The 19,116-nt window shown below is 35.5% G+C and overlaps 1 protein-coding gene across 1 annotated transcript; it reads left to right on the top strand.

Moving 5' to 3' along the window:
• Positions 1-1,107: 1,107 nt before the first annotated feature.
• On the top strand, positions 1,108-1,804 carry RPL10L (ribosomal protein L10 like). The gene has a single exon (XM_045901976.2). The coding sequence runs from the start codon at positions 1,141-1,143 to the stop codon at positions 1,783-1,785; it is 645 nt and encodes a 214-aa protein (XP_045757932.1). The 5' UTR covers positions 1,108-1,140; the 3' UTR covers positions 1,786-1,804.
• Positions 1,805-19,116: the final 17,312 nt, after the last annotated feature.

The following is a 19,116-nucleotide window of genomic DNA, read 5'->3' as shown; positions in this document are numbered from 1 at the left end:
ACAGAACTACAAAAATTCAAGTAGGGATCATAGAATATTCGCAAATTCTCTTTCTCTTTTTCATTTTCCTCCTTCCCACATTCTGATCCCAATCATAATACTTTTTTTTTAAGATTTTATTTATTTATTTGACACAGAGAGAGAGAGAGTGAGAGAGAGAGAGATCACAAGCAGGGGGAGCGGCAGGCAGAGGGAGAAGCAGGCTCCCCGCAGAGCAAGGAGCCTGATGCGGGACTCGATCCCAGGACTCTGGAATCATGACCTGAGCCGAAGGCAGTCGCTTAACCAACTGAGCCCCCCAGGCGCCCCAATCACAATACTTTTATAAAAACTCGTATCAGAAGGAAAAAAAAGTATTAAACTCATTCTCAGGTGTAAAAGATTAATAAAGCATAAATAGTTACTCTTCTATAGTTTCTAGCAGCTGTAAACTTGAAAATGCAAATAGCCTTAAGTTGAAAAATTCAGTTGGTATTTCAATTTTGTGGATGCCTTTTTGATAATAAGATCGTCCCATATGGCCAAATAAAAGTGCCAAAGTTTCATGTTTCTAAAGCAATTATCAAGCAATATATGCAATAGGTATGTTTCCACTCTCATCTCTTTTTGAACCTTATCAGACAGCCTATGCCAAGAAACCACTTTACCTAGAGAAGGAAACCACACACTCTTTGAGAAATAGCAATAGATCTACAAATGCTGGCGGGCAATAAGAGTTCTGGAAAATTGATTATTTAGACAAACCAGACACAAACTATATTGCATAGCTGGAGACACCTTCCTTATTTACCGAAAATATGTCTTTCGTACTTAAGACAATGCCTAGGGCAAAAGACCGAGGCCCAAGAGAGACAGCGGGAAGACGAGTGTTTCTCTGGCTATTGTGGCAAAGCCCAATTCGTTACCCGGCAACCCACAGGCGAACATACCCAGCCACTATCTGCTCTGCGCATGTGCCAGCAGAGGCATAGAGTGTTGCTGTAGCTACGGCGGGGATGTCCTGAAAGAGTGTCTTCATGTCGTCATCAGGACTCTATGGTTCCCACACAGGAAGATGGGCAGTGTATATGAGGCGCATGCGCAGGCGTGGGAGAGCGCGCGTCTTTCTCTTCGACGCCCGCGGACGCTCCCGGTGTTGCTATGGGCCGCAGACCGGCTCGCTGTTACCGGTATTGTAAGAACAAGCCGTACCCAAAGTCTCGTTTTTGCCGGGGTGTCCCTGATGCCAAGATCCGCATCTTTGACCTGGGTCGGAAGAAGGCAAAAGTGGATGAGTTCCCACTCTGCGGCCACATGGTGTCTGATGAATATGAGCAGCTCTCCTCTGAAGCCCTGGAGGCCGCTCGAATTTGTGCCAACAAGTACATGGTGAAAAGCTGTGGCAAGGATGGCTTTCACATTCGAGTGCGGCTTCATCCCTTCCACGTCATCCGCATCAACAAGATGCTGTCCTGCGCTGGGGCTGACAGGCTCCAGACAGGGATGCGAGGTGCCTTTGGAAAGCCCCAGGGCACAGTGGCCAGAGTCCACATTGGCCAAGTCATCATGTCCATCCGCACCAAGCTTCAGAATAAGGAACATGTGACCGAAGCCTTACGCAGGGCCAAGTTCAAGTTCCCCGGGCGCCAGAAGATCCATATCTCCAAGAAGTGGGGCTTTACCAAGTTTAATGCTAATGAATTTGAAGACAAAGTGGCCAAGAAGCGCCTCCTCCCTGACGGCTGTGGCGTCAAATACGTTCCCAATCGCGGGCCTCTGGACAAGTGGCGAGCTCTGCATTCCTGAGGTCTTTGACAGCATCGACTCCTTTGACCATGCTGGTCTGACATGCTCACCAATAAATTTTACATACTGACAAAAAAATAAATATTTTTTAATATTTTACATAGTTTTAAAATGTTTAGGCAATTTTTAGAATATAGGGTACAAGAGAAATAGTTTTTGTATTAAAGCAGAATTTTAATGGTAAATGATACTTTCCTTCAAGTACGAACGAAACAATCCATTATGTGATTTATTGAGAAAGTTACTGCAGTTCTAATCCAAACATGTTTAACTTGGGACAGTAGGGAAATATGTTGTCAAAAGGAAATACGCTGTCAAAAGTTGTTTGTTTGTAAATTATGCAGCTATCCTTACCTTGAATTTAAAAAAAAAAAAAAGCTAGAAAAAATCTAAGATTTGTAGAGAAAAGATTTTTGTTGTTTATGGAAAATAAACAATAGGGATGAAAATAATGATAGGTGTTAGTGATATTTCAATTACAATCTCTGAAACTAAAAAATCCATTCTTAAACTTGTTGCTTATGTTTTCCTTATAAATTTCTGCACATTGATTTTAGAATTTCCTATCACCTCCAATTATCAGCCTTTGGACATTTCCTTATGACTGCACAGGTTTCCTCAGACAAGCCTTACATTATCTCACACTCAGGAGACCACAGTCCAATCTTTTCTTCATCACAGAAAGGTCATAGGTTGACAACAGAGTTCACATTGCTTGTATCTGAGTCCCCGCAGAACCAACAGAAAAGAGAAAATGACACCAAATCAACTATCTGCTCTAAAAGGACCCTAGAGAGAGTTTACAATCTGTAGGTGCTTGCCCTACTTAGAGTTACATTGATCATACAGGTGTTTTTGTTTGTCTCATATTGCTTTGGAAACTACATACGCTAAGATTTCTGGGTGTGTATTACATTTTAAAATTCTGGTTCTTTAAATTATTTTAGTCTTCTGAATCTCAATCTTGCCAACAGTGCCCTCACTTCTTTTTTTTATTATTATTTTTTAAAGGTTTTATTTATTTGACAGAGAGAGAGAGCACAAATAGGCAGAGCAGCAGGCAGAGGGAGAGGGAGAAGCAGACTCCCCGCTGAGCAGGGAGCCCGCCGCGGGGCTTGATCCCAGGACCCTGAGCTGAAGGCAGCTGCTTAACTAAGTGAACCACCCAGGCGCCCTGCCCTCACTTCTTTAAAACTAACCATTTTCAGGTCAATATATTGAATGAAAGCAACAAAAGGAGTACTAAATAGTGTAGAGACATACACTTATTAAATTATTTCCATTTACTTAAATTCTTTTGTCCATCCTAAAAGTTTGCATCTGACAGTATTTTTTTCAGGCTCCTACTGTAAGAAATGTCCTACTTGTATATTTTCAAGCAAGGTTGCTGTATTAAGCTATAATATTTTTATATTATATATAAATGAGAAAGATAAATACTAAATAATACAAATATATAGAAAGGGTTCTTCTGCTTAAGAAGCACTTTCCTTTTTGTGTTTTATTTGATGCTTTAAAACTCTTGAAGTTTTCTAGGAAATTAAGTCCCGTGCAATTCATAAATGAGGGCAGACATGAGCCAGATCTTCTGACTCCTGTCCACTCTTGTTTACTTTCTGCCATACTCTTTCAAAACCAAAAACTCAAGCTCAAATGAAAATGCGAAGCACAACAAACAGTCCTTTAGTTACAGTGTTAATATAATGCAGTTTTGAAAATATTTTCCATCTTCATTATTCACCCTTCTCTTTGATCTCAAACTTCTCAAACATCTTGACCTTCAAACTTGGAACTCTGTACTCACTCACTAAATATAGGTAGGCAGCTAAGGATAAGCCCATGAATGTCCTTGTCTGGTAGAGACTGGTAACTGTGATTGTTTATGCATATAGGTATGTCAGTGAAAAGAAAATGAAAGATTCAAAATTATTACATTAAAAACCGGTAGGTGTATTTAAGGTTTTACTATTTGATTTTTCTTTTTTCTTTTTTTCTTTTTTTTTTTTAAGTTTTTTTTTTTTAATTTATTCATTCGAGATACAGAGATACAGAGAGAGAGAGAGAATATGAGCAGAGGGAGAAGCAGAGGGAAGGGCAGAAGCAGGCCCCCCGCTGAGCAGGGAGCCCGATGTGGGGCCCGATCCCAGGACCCTGGGATCATGACCTGAGCCGAAGGCAGACGCTTAACCATCTGAGCCACCCAGGTGCCCCTTACTATTTGATTTTTCTGACAGTTTTCTATTATAAGCTATTATATAAATTTTATTTCCTTTAATGTTGATAGAAGGACTTCACTTTTTTTTAAAAGAAAAATCCTATTATATTTTCTAAGCCATGATGTTGTTTTTTCAGCATTTTTCTGTTTTCTGGTCATTTTAGTTATTAACAAATTGATAAGACAGTTGAGCTGAAGAATAATTTGATTATATTTTTTGCCGAGCTTGTCATTATTTCTAAATTTCTATTCAAAATGGAAAATTTAATTTGGGAACATATTATGTATTCATATATTCATGCACTACTGCAATGAAACAGAACTATCTGCTCTTTAAAAAAATGCAAGTACAGTTAACTAAATTCAAGTAAATATCGCCCTATAAAACTCTTTGATTTGGTTGATGGAGTCTCCAGGTTTTATGGAAAATACTGACTGAATCAGAAGATGATGAAAACTACAATTGGACCCTGCATCATTATCAATTTAGTTTTGAAAAGCACATTCCACAAGTGATCATTATACAATCCACTATTTCTCCCCCCCCATTCAAAATATGCAAATTATACTAAGCATATTTAGCCTGAAGTCCTTAATTTTTATAAAAATATGCAATAGCTCTGGCATGAATTGACTGTCACTAACGTTGGCATGCATTTTATTTCCACTTTAGCAGCTTGGTCCTGCCTGCCTCAACAAAATTCAAGTAGGGCTTTCTGATTCTTAACGGACCTAAGGATTAAGCTGGGAGATCATTTAGCCCCAATCATGTCCTCTTTATGTTAATGACATGGGCTTGGGGCTTTTCTTAGAGTAGTGACTTCAGTGTTTTCATAAAAATACCTACCTTTCTTTAAAGTAAGTAATGCAGAAAATAATGAGTAAAGTCAAAGTGAATTAAATTACACCATCAATAATAATTCAAAGTGAAGTCATTGCCATGCTTAACAGTGGATAATAAGGGAAATTCTGGCATTAGGATGACTGGATTTGAACCTTCCTTTCTCCACATACTTGGGCAAATTACTTAGTATCACCATTCCTCAATTTTCTTAACTGTAAAATGAGGTTAAGACACTACAGATTATAAATTTGTTTTTAGGAGTAAATGAGAAAATGAATAGGATCGTGCCTTGCACATATTAAGTATACAGAATTAATGTTAATTTATGTTAATATCTGTGTTATCACTACTCCATTTGCTCCTGCCTCACTGTTTCTCAGCTTCTGATTTTTGCTGCTTGTAGTGTTACTGTTTTTTCATGATTTATAACCTTAATATTCTTGTTTTGCAACCATTATTCCCTCCAGTTGTCTAATCTGAGTTCTGTGTTTAACTGGATTCAATATTCTGATTTGAGTTTTATTTTTTATCTTTAGTTTTGTAATTTCTACTTTCGTATTATTCTAGTTGGTTGTCTGTTCTTGGAGCTCCTTTTGAAAAATGTAACTGTGCTCTACCCATTATCCTTTACATATTACTCACTATTGGAGATTTGCTTTATTTCCTTTCTCTTCCCAACAGATTAGATTTTGTATCTACCTTACGTTTTTCATTCAATATTCTTCTTTCTTCCTTCTTCTCCTTTTTCTCATTTTTTTCAAAAGAACGATTATATGGCTATCGTGCCATTATTTTCACCATGTTGATGTGTGGTAACAGACTGTTCTATCAGACCTTCTATTTAATCCAAAAGATTGTAGGTAACTTTCTCTAGTCACGCTTTCACAAAGTTTTGTTATTTTTTGTTCACTTGTCCTCTTTCTGGGTGCCATAGTTTGAGGGCCGGATTTTGCTATCAACTCTTCCATTGCTTCGGGATGAGAAGCTAGGGAAAGGAGGGAACTTGAAGGGTTAATTATAGCCTTTGATGGATGCTGGATTCTGACTCAGCTTCTGAGATCCCATTAATTATCCTGCACCCAGGCTCACTCCTCAAGGTCAGGTGTGCAGCCCACCCTTCCAGCTGTGGTACATTTCTTATCCTTGCTCCTGCTGCTGGTCAGTGCAGAACCCTGGAAAATGGTGAGCCCAAGTGCGAGCATCTTTGATGTTGCTAGCGGTTCCACCTGTCAATGGATTTTCATACAATTTTCATACAATTTGTAATAGTTACACAAAGGAAATATACACTTAGTACATTTATTTCTGTATCAAGCTATTAGTGAGACATTTTTAAATCTCTTGTTTCTTTAGGAATGTTTCTAGGAGTTTGGAGAGTTTTGAAGAGGTGCATTTCATAAATGGTCATTAAATAAACCACTATTTCTCCCCCATCCCTCAAAATATGGAATTATACTAGAACTATTTAGCCAGACATCTTTTAATTAAAAAAAAAAAAAAAACAGCTCTGGGCTATTACATCAGAATACATCTTCATTTTATGTTTTTTTTCTCCTAAATTTATGATATGCATAGAATATGACCTTTTCCTTGGTGCCTTTTGGCTGTGTTTCTTTTACTATATTTTTCATTTCATTAGGTGTTGGCAAGGAGATTCTTTGATCCTGCTTTACTTCAGTTTATTCACCCAGAAGTCCTCTTAATGTTATGGTAAATATTATCTGTTTCTGAAACTTTAACTCTAAAACAATTCATGTAAAAAATATGCTTCCATATGTTTGTAATAATTTCTAGTTATCTTTTATTGGTGTGGATCTCTAATTATAGCTAAAATTACTATGACTATCAAAATGAAGAATTTTTAATATAAATTCTAAAAACATTAATTTTGTCTTTGTGTCCATACAGAATCTTAATAATTTTTATTATGTTATAAATAATTGATCAATTAATTCTTCATATTATATAAGTTATATAGGCTTCTCAGAGTAATTGATCAAAAGATATTTTTGTGCTCCAAATATTTAAAGGATAGGACCATGTTTATAGTAGAAATTATCATATTTTGAGAATTATACTATTCAACTCTTCAAGGGTCCTATTCATGAAATTCTGTTGTCTCAAGTTGACTGGTTACTGATAAAGAGAAATATAAAGAGGTCTTGAAGGGGCATGGCACCTTTTGGGAAATGTGGGGTTCTTAAAGGAGTAACTATTCTTTTTCCTCTCTGGGTGGGTAGAGGGAGACAGGAACAGTACGTCGATTTGTTAGGAAATGGTGATTTTCTTTTGCCTATATGTTATGAGTTATTGAACAACAACAACAACAAGATGATGCTGGTAGTGGGGACAGGAAGGAGATGGCAGAACTGAGATAAAGAGTGTCAGGAGTCAGCCCTCATCCCCAGTCTCTGGCATAGTAAAGATATGACTTAAATTTCCCTCGGTGTGGAGCCGTTCTAGTGCTTTAAGTTTAAACAACATTGAAGAGCATTGCTTATTGGGAGGGAGCCATAGTAGCAAGAAGCTGTCTGGAGGCACTTCACCAGGAAAGAAAGAGCCATGCCTCAGCCAGATTTCCCTCCAGGGGACTGAATAGGGAGAGGAACTCCAGGACCCTCTAAAAAACTTAAAAAAGACCCCAGGAGAATCAGCATTTGGACACCAGATACATGGAGAACCAGGAGGCAGTCAGCACTACAAAGAGAACCAGCAACAGCTGAAAGGGAACCTGTTTTCTGTGACTCAGAGTTATTTAACATAGAGAATATTGTTTATGCTCACCTACTGTTTTCAATAGTATATATATCAAGGGATAAGGGAGGAAAAGAGAGGAATAAGAGCAGATGATTTCTTCTCCCTGCTCTAAGAAGCTGAAACTACTAGTCTAGGCTACACTGAAGGAACAGACAGGAGGTTTGAATAGGATAGGTGACAATTTTAATAATTAAAAGTGAGAAGTTACAGATGAGGCTTATATATCATTAAGGAAACATGCTATTAAAAAAACAACAGGGCCTTAATGGAGAACAGGTGGTATTTTTTCTTGGAAAATAAAAATTCATATTCACGTCAGTGTTTCTCCTGTCAAACCAGTTATATAACCATTTTGATGAAAAAGTTCCACAAACCATTCTAGTAAATGTCTGAATTACCAAAACTTAAAAGACATTGAAATTTCACCAAAGTAAAACCTCATTCAACATAAAGAAACTTCTATACCACTCCCCTAGTACGTAGGGCTTTGATTTATACATACAATGAACATCCAATACTCTGCAATTGCATGCTGGTGTTTGAGATAAAACTGGATTATTGATAAAAATGTAATTTTCACATGTTCTTCAAGATATTATAAAATAATTGAAAGATATCAAAATGTAACAATCTATAAAGTCCAAATCTACTTTATATAAAAGCAAACTTGAAATTTTGGAAATTTGATTCTTACCTAGAGCTAAAAACAAATATATGTGGAAATACCACCAATACTTATTTACTGATTTAGTGAATTTGAGGTCTATAGACACTCCAACTTCAGAAAATCATTTGAAATGACACAATACATTTGAAGAGGCTTTTCCCCTAAGGCCCAGTAATACCACTTTCAGGTATCTACGTCCAGTGGGAAAAAGACAGTCTCTTTGACAAATGGTGTTCTAACAAGTGGACAACTACATGCAAAAGAATGAAACTGGACTGTTTTCCTCCACTATACAAAAAAAATAAGCTCAAAATGTACTTAAGACCTGAATGTGAGATCTGAAACCATAAAAATCCTAGAAGTGAGCACAGGCAGTAATTTCTCTGACATTGGCTGTAGCAACATTTTCCTAGAAATGTCTCCTCTAAGACAAGGGAAACAAGAGCGAAAGTAAACTATTGGGATTACATCAGAATAAAAAGCTTCTGCATGGTCAAGGAAACAACCAATAAAACTAAAAGACAACTACTAAATGGGAGAGGATATTTGCAAATGACATATCCAATAAAGGGTTAGTATCTAAAATATATAAATAACTCATACAACTCAACACCCAAAAAACAAATAATCCATTTATATTCAGAAGACATGAACAAACATTTCTCCAAGAAGACATATAGATGGCCAACAGACATATGAAAAGGTGTTCATGATCACTCATCGTCAGGAAAATGGAAATCAAACCACAATGAGATGTCACCTCACATCTATCAGAATGGCTAAAATAAAAAATACAAGAAACTGCAAGTGTTGGCAAAGATGTGGAAAAAAAGGAAACCCTCATGCACTATTGTTGGGAATGCAAACTGTTGCAGCCCACTGTGGAAAACAGTATTGAGTTTCCTCAAAAAAAAATATTAAAGATAGAATTACCGTACGATAAGCAATTGCACTACTGGGTATTTACCCAAAGAATATGAAAATACTAATTTGAAAAGAAATATGCACCCTTGTGTTTATTGCAGAATTATTTATAATAGTCAAAATATGGAAACAACCTAAGTGTTCATCGATAAATGAATGAAGAAGAGGTTGTATATATGCACAGTGGAGTATTTATTCTGCCATAAAAAAGAATGAAATCTTGCCATTTGCAATAACATGGATGGATCTAGAAAGTATAATGCTAAGTGAAATAGGTCAGTAAGAGAAAGACAAATACCACTTGCTTTCACTCATATGTGGAATTTAAGAAACAAAGCAAATGAACAACAAAAAAAGGGACAAACCAAAAAACAGACTCTTGACTACAGAGAAAAACTGTTGGTTACCGAGGGGACATGGGTGAGTGGATGGACAAAACAGGTGAAAGGGATTAAGAGTACACTTATTGTGATGAGCACTGAATAATGTATACAACTGCTGAATCACTATATTGTACACGTGAAACTAATATAACACTGTGCATTTATTATACCGGAATTTTAAAAAAAAGAATTGTAGAGAATAGATTGGTTCAAGTTTACCACATAATCCAAAATTCTTTTTTCAAAAACACTCTATGTGTACTTTCACCAGCAATGTATGAGAGTTCCCATTCTCAAGGGTTCATCATCATTTCTTGACTTTTTAAACTTTTAGACAATCTCATAATTTTAAAATGGTATGGAATTGTAATTTTAATTTGCCTTTCCCTAAGGAGCCTTTTACATCTTTTTAAATGCTTTTGGCCATTCATTTTTCTTCTGTGAAATGACAGTCTCTCTTTTGCAGTGTTCTGCAGCACTGTTTGTATTTTGCCTTTGAATTTAGATTTTTCTAAATACCAGACCTTTATCTATTTTCTATGTTGCCTTTGTCTTCTGCTTATCTGTGGCTTATTTTTTCAATCTCTTTATGGAATTTTTGATGACATAAAATAAAGTTTAGTGTGTTTAGATTTACCAATCACTTCCTCTATTGTTTTTACTTTTTATATTTTCTTAAGAAGTGTTTTTTTGGGGGCGCCTGGGTGGCTCAGTCGTTAAGCATCTGCCTTCGGCTCAGGTCATGATCCCAGGGTCCTGGGATCGAGCCCCTCATCGCTCCCCACTCAGCGGGTAGCCTGCTTCTCCCTCTCCCTCTGCTGCTTCCCCTACTTGTGCTCACTCTCTGTCAAATAAATAAAATCTTAAAAAAAAAAAGAAGTGTTTTTTATTTCTTGGTTATAAACATGTTCTATATTTTCCCCTAATAGTTTTATAAGTTTGCTTTCATTTTTAAAGTATGAATTCATCAGTTGATGGCCATTTGGATTCTTTCCATAATTTGGCTATTGTTGATAATGTTGCTATAAACACTGGGGTGCATGTGCCCCTTCGAATCAGTATTTTTGTATCCTTTGGATAAATACCCAGCAATGGAGTTGCTGGGTCATAAGGTAGTTCTATTTTTAGCTTTTTGAGGAACCTACGGTGTATTATGCTAATCAAAGTAAATCAGAGAAAGACAAATACCATATGATTTCACTTGTATGTGGAATTTAAGAAACAAAACAGATGACCATAAGGGAAAGGAAAAAAAAAAGAGAGGGAGGCATACCATAAGAGACTCTCAACTACAGAGAACAAAATTGGTGGGTGGGTTCTGGGCTAAGTGGGTGATAGGCATTAAAGGATGTTGGGATGAGCATTGGGTGTTATATATAAGTGATGAATCACTAAATCTACTCCTGAAACTACTATTACACTATATGTTAACTGGCTAGAATTTAAATAAAAACTTGAAACATTAAAAAAAAATAAAGTATGCAATCTGGAGTTAACTTTTGTGTATGATATGAGAGGAATCTAATTTCTTAAAAAATTATTAATTACCAATTGTCCTGTACCATTTTCTAAATAGTCCATCATTTTCCATTAATTTATGTACCTAATTCTGGGTTCTTTCTTCTGGTCCACCAAACCACCCTTCTTATCATGACTTTATAATAAACCTTGGTATTGTAGGTCTCCTCCATTCATATTTTTACTTTTTTCAATAGCCTTGCACTTCCATATTAACTTGAGAATCAGTCATTTTGAAGAGAATGGGTTGGGATTTTGATTAGAATTGCATTTACTCTATAACCAAGATAGACAAACATGTATGGTATATATCTTTTTCCATGGTATATATATCTCCATCTATTTTGATTTCTTAAAGTCATTCAATGAAGGTTTATGATTTTTCTATTAAGAAAATTTATATTTCAAGAAAACATGCTTTTATTGCTATTATAAACTATATCTTTTAGTTTGTATTTTCTAATCTTTTACTACTGATATGGAAAACACAACTGAATTTTATATATTGATCTTTTAACAGGTAACCTTGTTAAAGTCTTCTGTTTATTCTAATGATTTATCCTTTGGTTCTTTTGTATTTTGTATTTTGTACATAGGCAGTCATATCTTCTGCAAATTATGATAGCTTTATAAACAATCCAGTTTTTATGTATTTTTCTATTCTCAGTATGCTTATTAGAGTCTCCAATATGATATTAAATAGAAGCCGAGAGAGGAGATACTTCAGCTCAGGTCCTTCAGAAAGTAGAGCTTGAGAGGGTACTCCTTATGTAAGGTGAAAGCCCACAATGGAAGAGTGACAAATAAAAGGAAATGAAGCAAGTAGGATGCTAACCCACAAAAACCAATAAATATAATGTATTACAGTAAGCCACAAGGAGACCTAGCAGATTGTTCATTATGTGTGTTAGCTTGGCATGTGGGGCTGTTCAAGAGAAGGAGGAACTGCATGTCAGAATCTTCCCCAGAAAAGAGAAAGGAGAATTCAGCTCCTTTCTTTCCCCCACTTTTCATTGGGCAAGGTCCATTAATGATTGAACTTCTGATTTATATTATCTGGTGGCTTCTCTGGAAGCCAGATCCCATGTCCAATGCTATGCGGTATTTTTCCTAAGCCTGAAAATGGAGGAGTATTAACCAAGAGGGAAGAAGAGGGTCAAGGGACTCTGAGAAGTCCCACAGGCTTGTAACTCAATAGAGTCAACATCTTTATTCTGTCCTTGATTTTATGGTCTGATTTTAACATTTACCTTTGGCTTTATATTTGCTGTAGGATTCAATAGATAAATCATATCAGATTAAAGAAATTCCTTTCTATTCCAAAATAGAGTTTTCATCAAGAATGAATGTTACAGAAGATATAAAGATGCCAATTAAGCATATAAAAAGATACTCCATTTCATATGTCACCAGGAAAATGCAAATAAAAACAACAGTGAGATACTATTACATGCCTATTAGAATGGCCAAAATCGGGCGCCTGGGTGGCTCAGTTGGTTAAGCGACTGCCTTCGGCTCAGGTCATGATCCTGGAGTCCTGGGATCGAGTCCTGCATCGGGCTCCCTGCTCGGCAGGGAGTCTGCTTCTCCCTCTCCCACTCCCCGTTTGTGTTCCCTCTCTCGCTGTGTCTTTCTCTGTCAAATAAATAAATAAAATCTTTAAAAAAAAAAAAAAAGAATGGCCAAAATCTGGAACACTGACACCAAATGCTGGTGAAGATGTGGAGCAACAGGAACTATCGTTCATTGCTGGTGAGAAGGCGAAGTCATAGAGTCACTTTGGAAGTCAGTTTGGTAATTTCTTACAAAACTGAACATACTCTTATCATAATTTCTAGCAATTGCATTTCTTGATATTTACCTAAAGGAGTTAAAAACTTATGTTCACAAAAAAACCTGAACATGGATGTTTATAGCAGCTTTATTCATAATTGACAAAACTTGGAAGCAACCAAGATATCCTTCAGTAGGTAAATGGATAAATAAAACTGTAGTACACCCAGGCATTGAAATATTATTCAACACTAAAAAGACCAACACTAAAAAGAAATGAGCTATCGAGCCGTGAAAAGACATGGAATCAACTTAAACGCTTAATACTAAGTGAAAGAAGCCAATATGAAAAGTCTATATACTGTATGATTCTAACTACATGACATTTTAAAAAGTTAAAAATATGGAAACAGTAAAAAGATCATTGTTTGCCTGGGGTTTGGGTTGGGAGTTTGGGTGAGGGAGAACAGGTGGAGCACAGAGGATTTTTATGGCAGTGAAAATACTCTGTATGATATTATAATGATGGAAACACGTCATTTTATACTTGCTCAGATTCATGGGATGTACAACACCAAAAGTGAACCATCATGGAAACTACGGACTTTGGGCTATTATGATGTGTCAATGCAGATTCATCAACTGTAACAAATATAATACTCTGGTGGTTGGTAATGGAAGAGGGTGTGCATGTGGGGGCAGGAGGTACATGGGAAATGTTTGTACTTTCTGCTCCATTTTTCTGTGAACCTAAAACTGCTCTAGAGAAATAGTCTCTTAAGAAATGGCTGTTGGATTTTATCAGATTAAAATTACATTATATACATACTATTTGGGGGCACTTGTTTTTCTTCCTCTGTGAAACAACTGTTTCTGTCTTTTGTCAGTTTTTATAGTGCTAATTGTAAAATATTTATTGATTTGGGGTAGTTCTACATGTGTACCAGATATTCATCTGCTATCAAGTTTACCAGTTGAATTTAGCATCTACTTTCAACTATATAAATACTAGATAATATTACAAAAGTGACACCAGTGAGTAAATGATGGACTATTCAATGCATGGTGCTAGAATGATCAATAGTGTATAGTTTAAAAATGAAATTAACTTTTTTAAATTGGGACTTATTCATAGAGGATTAAAAAAACATATACAGAATCTGAAGACTAATTGCAAAGAGGAAATATCACCCTAAGAAATAAACACCGCCAGTGTCTTAGAAACAACCTGTTTATCATTAACAGGTCCCATCTTTTCCTTCATCCTTAAAGGGACCCCATCCTGATTTTTATAATAATTCCTTTCAACTCTTCTATCAATGTTTGTATCTATGATCATTAAACTACACAGACTTGCCTATTCTTACTTTATGTAAGTAAAGTCTTGATGATTCCATTATTTACTTGTTGCCATAAAACCACAGGCCCCCTTTCCTTTCCTTGAGTTGTTTCTTATGAAAGAATGTTCTCCCTACTGCAATAGTCTGAATAAAATTATCTCCTCAATGCATTCCGTCTTCCACAACACACACACACACACACACACACACACCTTAAAGGATGGGAGGGGAGGAAATGTTTTGAACAAGAAAAAATAAGTAGATTTAGTTATACTAATAATAGTTTTGTATAGTTAATTGTGACATCAGTGTTAAGACAGAGTTTTCACCATGAACTCACTGATACGTGGAATTTAAGAAACAAGGCAGAGGATCATAGGGGAATAGAGGAAAAAATGAAACAATATGAAACCAGAGAGGGAGACAGACCATAAGAGACTCTTAATCATAGGAAACAAACTGAGGGTTGCTGGAGGGGAGAAGGGTGGGGGGATGGGGTAATTGGTGATGGACATTGGGGACAGTATGTTTTATAATGAGCACTGGGTATTATATAAGACTGATGAATCACTGACCTGTACCCCTGAAACTAATAATACATTATATGTTAATTAATTGAATTTAAATTTTAAAAAAAGATGGTTTTCAAAAAAGGTAGAGCTATGATTCCCATCAGATATAAATATGAATGCATGCTAGATATATTTTATATGCATCTCTTAACGAGGAAACCAAGAAATGTTATAATGGTTTCAAAAGAGAATCTAAGGAACAGACACATTTATAGGTCAGGAATATTAAAATGAATGTATAAATGAAGACAAAATGAACTTCTTCCACGGTGGGAAAGGGAAGTCAACTGAACTTCTGCTTGACGAGGCAGAGTTTGCATGTCTAAAGGTAGGGACCTTTTTTCTGTGATCTTGGATATCTACAAATTAAAGATTTGTATAATAGCGTCCATAAAAACAAATCTCATAAAGCTGAATGTTGTCCTATAGACAATGGCATGGTTTTTCACTGAAACAGTATTTTTTCCTATAGTGACATCAGTCTTTTTGTCTTGTTCACTTAGATCAATATTGTCACATTTAACACAACAGATGACTATGTGTGATGAACATTGCAATGTTACTTTTCTTCCTTTTTGCTATTAGGTCTCCTTTCAAATCACTAGAATACCCATATTAGCCTTTTTCTATTATATTTTATGTTCCACTCACTGTGCAGCCTGTCCAACCTCATTTAATTCTTTTTTCTCATAAACCTGTTCACACTTGAAGTTTCCTCACACAAGTGAAGATTTTGTAGTGCTTCAGTAGCTCAGAGCCAGAGAGGCAGAGAAAGCCCCACTTTGCTTGACAAATGACGTATTTCAAGAACAGACATGATATCCATTATTGTACGATTGCTATGTGAACTTGTAACTTGGGCATTTAGAGGTGGTATTTTTTTTTTAATGGTTGACATACCTTCTTGCTGCAATTGCAGGGCTCCTGTTTCAAGACTGCTCTTGTTTATCATTATTTGAAAGCCCTTTTTAGAGATGAAGACATTTTAATTTTATTTCAGGGAAAGGTTTTTGTGTAAGCAATTATAGGCCACTTCTGAATTTTATTATAAGTCACTGTTAACTGAGAATACCAGTTTTACTAATTTGTTTTAGTAGTATGTAGGAGCAGGTTCTATTACCTACTTACCATACACCTAATACCCTTCTCCCTGAGTTAATTTCCTCATATTTCAGTTGTTTTTTGGTTGTTTGTTGTCTTAAAAATTGAAAATACATTCTTTTTTTTTCCCTATGGGGCAACTGAGGTCATATGCACAGAGCTCTTGAGTTTCTAGGTATAGTTGGATAATGTAGGGATTGAGAGAGAGCATGGATTTTACTTCCCATCTCTACCACTTTGTAATTACACAAATTCTTGAAGTGTTAGTTTCTTCTTTTTTTTTTTAAGATTTTATTTTTAAGATCAAGAGTACATGCTCTTCCCACTGAGCCAGCCAGGTGCCCCGTGTTAGTTTCTTCTGTAAAATTGGAAACAAAGCTAAATGGGATAGTCCCTGTAAAGTGCCTCATACAATGATCATTAAATAATAAAAACTAAATAACCATCAGCTATTATTATATCACAATGCCCTGCTCACCCCTTTCCCTTGCTTCTGGGCCCTTCTATATCCTTGAATATAAAATTAGAAGACTAGTACTACTGGAGAAAATAATAATATAATAATAATAGCTTGTATTTATGGAGAATTAACTGTATGCAATTCAACATACAAATTATTATTATTTTGTCTCTAGGTGGAAATTTTTTCCCTGAGTAAAAAAACAAACTTCATTCATAACTTAATCTTTTTAAAATAACAACTTGAGATATAATTCACATACCATAGAATACACACATTCAAAATACAATTCAGTGGTGTTTCATATACTGAGTTATGCCATTACCATGATCAACTCTACATTTTCATCACCCCCAAGAAAACCTCATACTCAGCATTTGTCCCCAACCCTCAGTCCTAGGCAACCACTAATCTACTCTCTCTTTCTTTATGTATATAGATTTACCTATTTTGGACATTTTGTATAAATGCAATCATACAATATGTAGCTTTTTGTGTCCGGTTCCTTTTACTTAGCATAATATTTTCAAGGTTCATGCATGTTGTAGCATGTATCAGTATTTCATTTCTTTTTTATTAATGAATATTATTTCATGATAGAGGTATACCATATTTTGTTTATTTACTTATTAGCTGATGGACATTTAAATTGTTTCAATTTCTGGGTGTCATGAATAAAAATGCTGCAATGGATATTTGTGTACAAGTTTTTTTGTGGTCACATGTTTTCATTTCTCTTAGGTATATACCTAGAAATAGAATTGCTGGGTCATATGATAAATCTATGTATACCCTTTTATGTTTTATTAAAATTTTTTGACACAAAAAAACTGTACATAACTAGTATACAACTTGATGAATTTGGAGATACGTGTACACCGATGAAACTCTCATAACAATTTATGCCACAAAACTGCCCATTACCTCCAAAAAGTTTCCTCCCATCCTTTTATTTATTACTATTATTTTGGGATAAGAACACTAAACATAAGATCTACCCTGTTAGCAAGTTTTAAAGTATACAACACATAGTTTATGTTAAATGGGAAGAAGAAGATAAAATAAAGTTCAGATAGAATAAGATTGCTAATATTTGAATTTAAGATTGGGAGTTTATCCTGAATTAGTCAGGATTCTTACATGGTCCATAAATGAGGAGAAGGAACAGGAGAGTCAGAACCAGAGAGACGGTTTTTCCATGAGAAAGATTAACTGGCCATTGTTAGCTTTGAAGAATTAAGCAGGTCTCTAGAAGCTTGAAAGATCTAGAAAATGGATTATCTCATAGACTTCGGAAAATAACCGCAGCTGCCAACCCCTAGCCATAGACAACCACTAATCTACTCTTTTGAGTAAATTTTACTCAGGTGAGATCCAGTTTAGATTTCTGATCTCCAGAACCAGAGGATGATAGATTTGTGTTGTTTTAGGCCAGTAAATGTGTACTAGTTTATTATAGCAGCAATAGGAAACTAATTAAAATGGCTTGTGTTAGAATAGGGGCAGGGGTATAAAGAGGAGTGATTAGTATGGGGAGATTGTTTTGGAGCTAGGTTCTATAAAACATGATGATGGATTAGATAGGGTGGAGGTGGGAGGCCAAGATATAAATCAAGATTTTCTTCAAGAATGGGCTTTAAAAAAATTCAAATGTTTAGCATGATATAGACCAGGAGTTGGCAAACTTTTCTGTAAAGGGCTAGATAATAAATATTTCAAGCTTTGTGGGCCAAATGGTCTCTTCTGCAAGTACTCAATACTTCACTGCAGTGGGAAAACAGAGATAATATGAAAAGAGATGGGCAGGGCTGTGTCAGAATAAAAGTTGATTCACAAAATCAGACTACAAGTCAAATTTGGCCCATGGTGTATAGTGTTCCAATCTCTGATATAGACTATCAGAGAATTTATTTGACATTTTCCATTTCTTAAAAAAATATATACATAATTAAAAAAAAAGTATACCACTTCATAGAGATGGCACCAATATCAAAAAAGGAGAAAAAAGTCCTTCATTATGAAAGATGCTGTAAGGTAAACCAGTGGGATTATAAGTGTGATTTATTACTATTATCATTAGTAGTTAACATTTGTTAGCTAGCTAACATTTGTTGCACATTTAACATATTAAGAATTTTTTATGTACTATGTCACTTAATCTTTTCAAAACCCAATGAGCTACTTATCACCATTATCCTTGGTTTTACAAATGAAGTAACTAAGGGTTAGGGGATTAGTAAATAAACAAGGATTAGAAAGAATATTTCTTGTTAAACAACCTTTAATAAGCAGCAGAGTTGTGATTTCGATCTAAATGTGCTAAATTGAAGTCCAACCAACCAATCGCCTTAACACTGCACTCCAGTTTGTGTCAATATTATGAGGTCTCTTGGTCAATTATCTCTAAGAATTATGTGAATGTTTTTAAAAATATAAAATATACAAATTTTGGAATGCTCAAAGGAGGCTCTGACAAAAATCACTAATCCTGGACTTGTGAAAACCTCACATCTGACTCAGGCATATTTTTAAATAGACCTAATTAGGATATAGTTACTTCTGGTCTGTATAAAGAATGGAAACACATTTACTTCTACTTTGCATAAAAGACGTACCAATCTGGGAAGTATATTATAATCCTAAATACTGTTTAACTGTCGAGAAAAAAAGGAACATAACAGCCTGTATTACCATTTAGTACCCTCAAAATCACTTCTTCATCTATCTCAAGAGCTATTCTGCTTTAAAACATTTCTCTGCTTACTTCTTTTGTTAAA

The sequence above is a fragment of the Mirounga angustirostris genome, unplaced genomic scaffold, assembly GCF_029215605.1.
Source record: "Mirounga angustirostris isolate CCGP_5_RB_7025 unplaced genomic scaffold, mMirAng1.0.hap1 SCAF_9, whole genome shotgun sequence".
Classification (NCBI taxonomy): domain Eukaryota; kingdom Metazoa; phylum Chordata; class Mammalia; order Carnivora; family Phocidae; genus Mirounga; species Mirounga angustirostris.
This window is presented reverse-complemented; position numbering and strand designations above follow the sequence as displayed.

Excerpts from the sequence above, each read along its gene's own strand:
- RPL10L (XM_045901976.2), top strand. The coding sequence starts at position 1,141 with ATGGGCCGCAGACCGGCTCGCTGTTACCGGTATTGTAAGAACAAGCCG.